At 35.0% G+C, this 7106-nt stretch overlaps 1 protein-coding gene across 1 annotated transcript; it reads left to right on the plus strand.

The window, feature by feature from the left end:
- The first annotated feature begins 1665 nt into the window (after positions 1-1665).
- Positions 1666-5040, plus strand: LOC110940215 (protein DETOXIFICATION 16). Its single transcript, XM_022181768.2, has 8 exons — positions 1666-2007; positions 2705-3249; positions 3345-3431; positions 3519-3575; positions 3652-3890; positions 4034-4152; positions 4611-4697; positions 4807-5040. Exons 1-8 carry the CDS (start codon positions 1753-1755, stop codon positions 4861-4863), a joined length of 1446 nt encoding a protein of 481 aa, XP_022037460.1. The 5' UTR covers positions 1666-1752; the 3' UTR covers positions 4864-5040.
- The last annotated feature ends 2066 nt before the right edge of the window (positions 5041-7106 follow it).

The following is a 7106-nucleotide window of genomic DNA, read 5'->3' on the forward strand; positions in this document are numbered from 1 at the left end:
CTTGCAAAATTATATTGATTCCACATGTATATTGGTAATGGGCCCTATGTACATAATAAAACAAACACTAATAAACGCTTAATTGGACTAAAAGGTTAAAAAAATCTAATGGAACGTGAACTTATAAATAATATTACATTAAGAGAGTTTGGTATATATATATATGGTGGGGTTCTAGAATGAACACTAGTGTATTTGTGATCTGATTGAAAAAAATTTGAATTTCATCTCTTAATATGTTTGGTTTACAGAATTTGTTGGAATTGGAATCTTAATTCCAATACTAATGTGTTTAGCTGACAATAGAATTTGAATTAGAATCGGGCATAAATTCCTTCAAACTCCTTTAACTATAGGATTCAAAATCCTTCCTATATGAGAAGGAATTAAAGTAAATTCATTAGAATCTTCGACCGTTTCAACCTGAACGGTTTCGACCCGTACCATTTCGACTCGAAGCGTATTAACCGTTTCCACGCTAACTGTTTCAACCCATACCGTTTGGAACCGAATTGCTTTGACGCGAAGCATTTCGACGCGAACCATTTTGATGTGAACCATTTCAACGCGAACCGTTTTGACGCGAACCATTTTGACGTGAATCATTTCAACGCGAACCGTTTTGACGCGAACCATTTCGACCCATACTGTTTCCATCAAAACCGAGGGTGGTGGATGCCGAGTTGATGTATTCAATTCATTTGACAACCAAACACATCAATAAACGGAAATGAGATTCCAATTCCAACAATTTCCAATTCCAATTGAAATATTTTAAAATTCTAAATCTAATTCATTCAAATTCTAATTTCTATACAAATTCCAATTACAATTTAAATTCTAAAACATTACGTGAACCAAACGCCCCAGTTACATAAACTCTCATTTAAGAGACAAAAAAAATAAAATAAAATAAAAAATAATCGGACGAAAACCGTCAAAACGGACTCACCAAACAAACTGACTATCCCTACCCGACCGGCTTAGTTTGTCGTTTCCCAAACCACAGTAACTAAACATCCTGAAATTTTCAATTCACCTGCCCGACCGGAATGTGAAAACCGGTGCTTACAATATTATAGTCCCCTCATAGAAGAAAAAAGATATAATAATTCAAATTATTTTTTCTTAATTCAAGTCCATGGCATTATAGCCTAATGTTATCTTTGGGATGGGATATGGCTTAGGATCATTAGGTTGTGGGTTCGATTCCTAGAAGGGGGTTTTCCCAGATTTATGGGTATCCCATGAATTCGTGTATACGCATTATAGCCTAGTAGAGATGGATATGATCGGGTAGTTCTGCTCTTGACACGATTGTACTCTAATAGTTCACATCAGTTATCCAAATTTGCGGTTCAAAAAAAATGTGTTAAATCAATAAAAAAATCATATTTGTCCATGTAGAAAGTGAAATCAATTTCTCTTCCCCTTCTACTCGTCCCTATGTACTCATTGTTCAACTAAAATGCTATTATAATCAAAAGTGATTCCAAAATGACTGCTTAAGTTTTTAAATTATTACACAAAACACTTCAAGAAGCATATAAAATGTTATCTTTTCGTCAAGTTGCATGTCGTTATGGAGAAAGCCAGAAAAGATGCTCAACGTGGCAACCAATAAAATATCTTTCTTTCATGAAAGTGAAAAATATCCCACAAGTTGAAAAACAAACAAACTCTCTATTTGTCTTCATTTTGATGTCTTTAAGTAGATCTCTATAGGACAGAGTTTCGTTATTCACGGTGGAAATGGAGGAAGGAGGACTTCAAACGCCACTCGTGGGTCAAGAATCAGCAAAGAGGGTCGGATCCTACAGCAAAGATGAGATATGTTGCGAGTTTAAGAAACAGTTTTACTTGGCAGGACCATTGATGACAGTGAATTTACTGATTTGTGGGTTGTCAATGATTTCGGTGATGTTCGTAGGTCATTTGGGCGAGCTGGCTCTCTCTGGTGCTTCAATGGCTACTTCCTTTGCTTCAGTCACGGGTACCAGTTTAATGGTTAGTTCATTTTCTAGCTATCATTCCTGTTATTAGTAGTCGTGTTTTGGTTTTCTTATATATATTTTTAGGTACCGTTGTATATTTTCATACTGTAAAAATTGGTTTTTAGAGCCGGGTCTCATTGAGAGTGACCTCCTCCAGGATATAGAGGAAATGTTTGCCTTTATCGTTCTCTCCTTTAGACCGTACTATTATTTACATTTTACTGAGTACGTCTGTTTGTTTGTTTTTAATAAAATGTTTGCATCGTAGTACTAATCAGACCCTACCTTAGCGTCATGGCCGGCCCTGAAGGTGGGCCGGGAGGACCACCGGCCAGGCCCGATATTTCGATGACACGTTATTTTTTTAAAAAACTCCGATATGTATATGTAAAAATAAATAAATTAATAGGGTATACCCATACAAACACCAACATAGGCTCATTTACAAAACTATTTTTATGGTTTAGATTATTTATTAGACCACTGTCATTAAGTTTAGACCTTTAAGACCTGAGGGCACATTTTTTCGAGCTCGAACAGGGTACATGAATTTTCAGGGCCGGCCCTGCTTAGCGTTACTATTGGTGGGATTTACTTAGTATGATGATGATGATGATGATTTGCATTGCAGTACTAATCAGCAAATTGTATCTATTTACATGTAAAATATCACTGAATATTTATATAGTGATAAGCTTCTATGTGAATAGGTTGGAATGGGGAGTGCTTTAGATACATTTTGTGGACAATCTTTTGGGGCCAAACAATATCATATGCTAGGAATCCATAAACAAAGAGCCATGATTGTTCTATTATCAGCCAGCATCCCTCTTGCTTTCATTTGGGCAAATGCCGGAACTTTGCTTGTTTTTCTAGGCCAAGATCCCGAAATCTCAGCCGAAGCGGGCCACTATGCAAGATTCATGATCCCCACTCTTTTTGCAAATGCGTTACTTCAATGTCACGTTAGATTTCTACAATCTCAAAACAATGTGTTTCCAATGATGTTAAGCACTGGGATTGCAACTCTACTTCATATTTTGATTTGTTGGATTATGGTGTTTAAATCTGGGCTCGGAAGTAGAGGCGCAGCGTTGGCTAATGCAATTTCTCTTTGGATCAACGTGTTGTTGTTAGCGATTTATATTCGAGTTTCTCCTACGTGTAAAAAGACTTGGACCGGTTTCTCAAAAGAGGCTTTTTATAACATTCCAGCCTTTTTGAAACTTGCAGTCCCTTCTGCCGTTATGGTCTGGTAATTCAAGATTTTCATTTTGATGAACTTCAAATAAATGTTTTGCCTTTTGAATCTACACCCTTTTCTAAAACTTCTGATTTTTTTTTTAATAGCTTGGAGATATGGTCATTCGAGATGATGGTGTTGCTGTCTGGTCTTCTTCCTAATCCACAACTAGAAACCTCGGTTCTTTCTATCAGGTTAACCAATGGAATCCAACCACAAATGTAATCTTTACATTTTGCATTTTGTTGTCTTAATCTGATTGATAAACCCTCTCGTTGCAGCCTCAATACATGCTCAATGATCTACATGATTCCTCTTGGTCTAAGTGGTGCCACAAGGTGATTATTTTATGTTCAAAGTCGTAAAAATAGAGGTGAAGTTCCTTTGTTTACATTTCTTCTAAATTGTTTGCAGTGTAAGGGTTTCAAATGAATTAGGAGCTGGACGTGCACATGCAGCGCTTTTAGCAATACGTGTTTCAATATTTTCTGTAGTGACTGAAGGCATCTTGGGTGCATTAATCTTGATTTTAGGGCGAAAACTATGGGGGTATTGCTATAGTAATGAAGAAGAAGTTGTGAGTTACATTGCACAAATGATGCTGCTTCTTGCAGCATCTCATGTTGTTGATGGCATCCAATCTGTGCTTTCAGGTTCCAACCAGCCATGAACCACTTAAATGTTACAGTCTAAGATGTCAAAACATATATACAAAAATCATAACTATTATACATTATTTTTACAGTTCTAACATTACTTAGTATTTGTGATATAACTTTTGAACTCATTTTGATAGGGGCCGTTAGAGGGAGTGGACGGCAAAAAATAGGCGCGGTTCTAAACTTGGGAGCTTATTATTTGATCGGGATTCCTTTGGCGGTCTTGTTTGCTTTTGTACTTCATTTTGGTGGGAAGGTATTAGTAACTTTTGTCCTTTTTATTTCAGACTTCACTTGTTTCGGAAGTGTTTTATTCTTTTTTGTGGACAGTTTTATATATACCGTTATAACCTGCCGTAATATCATATTTAATCAACAATAGAAAGTAATATCAAATATAGCCATAAAATTAAAATTCAATATTTTTGTATCTTAAATCAAATTTATAACATTACCATTATATATCTCATTACCACTATATATCTCATTCTACTTACCATTATATATCTCATTCTACCATTACTATTGTATATCAAATTTATAGCATAATGCAAGTTATAAATGATGAGTATAAAGGTCATAAACTTGAAAATAGGCATATTCGATATTATGACATTTTGTTGGGTTAATACCATATTATACAGAGTTTTGAAGGTGAAAAATGAAAGTATCCCTTTTGAGTTTTTACTTATGTAACACTTGGTGATTATGCAGGGATTATGGTTCGGGATCATTGCAGCATTATTAGCCCAAGCGTTATTTCTTCTTATTTTGACTTTATGCACGAATTGGGAGATGGAAGTACATTATTACGCCCTTGAAATCTATGTTTTTGGTCTTTCTGCAAGTCGAGTCGATGTCTAATATTTGTTTTTATCTAATTATGCATTGTGTTTTGCTGAATTTGTAGGCAAAGAAGGCTAATCAGAGAGTGTATGACTCAATGACCCATGATGAAGTATCATAGTGATCAAGAAAGATGATGGATAAATAGCTAAATCTTTTCTTGAGGAACAAGCAATGGAAAGTCAATATACTATAACACGATCACTTATAAAAATACGGCACTAGTTTTTATGGTTCGAGTTTGGGTGATTTATAATGTTGAATAATATATTAAGAATGAAATTTGTGTTATGAAGTATGAACCATGTTCCTCAAGTGTTTTGCATGTGACCCAGTTAGTTGAATATAAGTTGTTGCTCTATGTGACAGCGTATTAGAACACCACTCAAATTTCTCTACCTAATATTCTCTCAAACAAATAGTACACACAGCGAAGAAGGGTAGGTCTAGCATCATCTTCTCGACTAGGAAAGGACGCGCCGTCCTCTCCTTGATGAAGTTTTAAAGCATGACAAGACTCAGCGCAAAATATTTTATGTGAAGGATAATATAGCTTCCCCAGGTAAACTTCAGGACCAAGGAATGACGAAACAGTTGAGGTAGCTCAAAGTCTACAGCCCAAACGGTGTCAACGGTATGAGGACAAAAAAAGAAGCCAAAGGAACCTATTGTTCGTTAGATAAAGTAGGGTCAAATGTCAAATCTTTGCCCGATTAGGAAAAGATAAAGGTTCCTAAGCCTGAAACTGTGGAAAGGTATACACAACATTCCTTATATAGACATAACGTTCAAATCAACCATAAAATTAAGAGTGGAGGATCACTATATAAAGGGGATCCAGGGGAAGTAATTTAGAGCTTTACTTGTTCTTGAGCAACCAAGAACAAGTCTTAATCATTAAAAACAATCATAATCTTTTTCACTATTTTTTGGAGCAACACACACCAAGTTAAACTTCCCGTTTTACTTCATCTAATATGATAATTGCTTAACCGAATTGCAAAGAGGAATTACAATCACAAACAGTCTTGCATGAAAATTTAAGTATCAATGACGGATTTAAACAGGAAATTGGCGGCTAGTGTTCACGATCAAGAACTCTTTATTGGTGATGTATGTAATCTGAGAGGAGAAAACTAAGGTATAATCAAATATTGTATTTAGGGTGCGTGTGACAGGGCTATTCGCGGGATCCAAAATAATAGTGATGTCGTGGTTTCGTCTGAACAACTTACTAGTTGTAAAAATAGAGAAGCAACATTGATCTGATGAACTACGACAAAGCTTGTGAGGGCGTGTCAGAAGTCAAACAACGGTGAGATTTCGAAGGGTGGTTCGGAAAGTAGTCAAACATAATGGTTGCAATTAGGCTTGTAAATGAACCGAACGGATAGGAACAAGGTCTTGTTCGTGTTCGTTCATTGATAAATGAACATGTTCATGAATAGTTCAAGAATGCTTGCCCAACGAGATTTTTTGTTTATGTTCGTTCATTAAGGAAATAAACATGTTCATGAACATCTACAGAACGCAAACAAACACAGACAAATGTTCATACACATAAATGAACACAATCGAACATTATATATCCATTTTATAACAAAATCTACATTTTTAGCAGAAAGTTTACGATAAATCCACAAAAGATAAATAAGTACTTAACTATCTGATCATAGTTGACATAATTAACACAAAAAATTAGAAATTTGTCAAGATTTAACACAAACCAAAATTGAAATAGTAAAATGAAGGATGTTGGGAGAGGCGTATAGTATAACTATGGTTTCAAATTTTTTAACCTAAAACAATATAATAAAAAAATAACATAAAACAACCTTTAAATGAATGAACACAAATAAACATAAATGAGCGAACATAAATAAAAATAAATGAGCGAACATAAATGAACACATTACCAAACATTAACAAAAATAAACGAACGAACACAACCTTTGTTTATGTTCGTTTGTTTACTTTATTGAAAGAAATTTCTTGTTCCTGTTTGTTCATTTATTAAACCAACGGACATAAACAAACTTTCCACTACAGTATTGTAGTCATTGACGATGGTGGTGCGGGAGCATGACTCACAATGATCCAACGATGATGGCTTGTTCAACTTCTGTAGTAGGAGATTAAGATCTTGATAAAGGATTGTGATAACGCGATCAAACTCCAAAGCAACTAGTGCTGATAACGTGTTATAAAACTAGCCTAATAGCAAAACAATACAAGAGAAGAATACGGAGGAAAATATTGATATTATTGAATGAGTGTATATTAGAAGATGTACAAGAGGTTATATATAAGATAGGAAAACTTGTGAAACAAGCCTAATCTATTTTAGGTGTTGATAACCAGATA

This window comes from Helianthus annuus, chromosome 5 (assembly GCF_002127325.2).
Source record: "Helianthus annuus cultivar XRQ/B chromosome 5, HanXRQr2.0-SUNRISE, whole genome shotgun sequence".
NCBI classification, from domain to species: domain Eukaryota; kingdom Viridiplantae; phylum Streptophyta; class Magnoliopsida; order Asterales; family Asteraceae; genus Helianthus; species Helianthus annuus.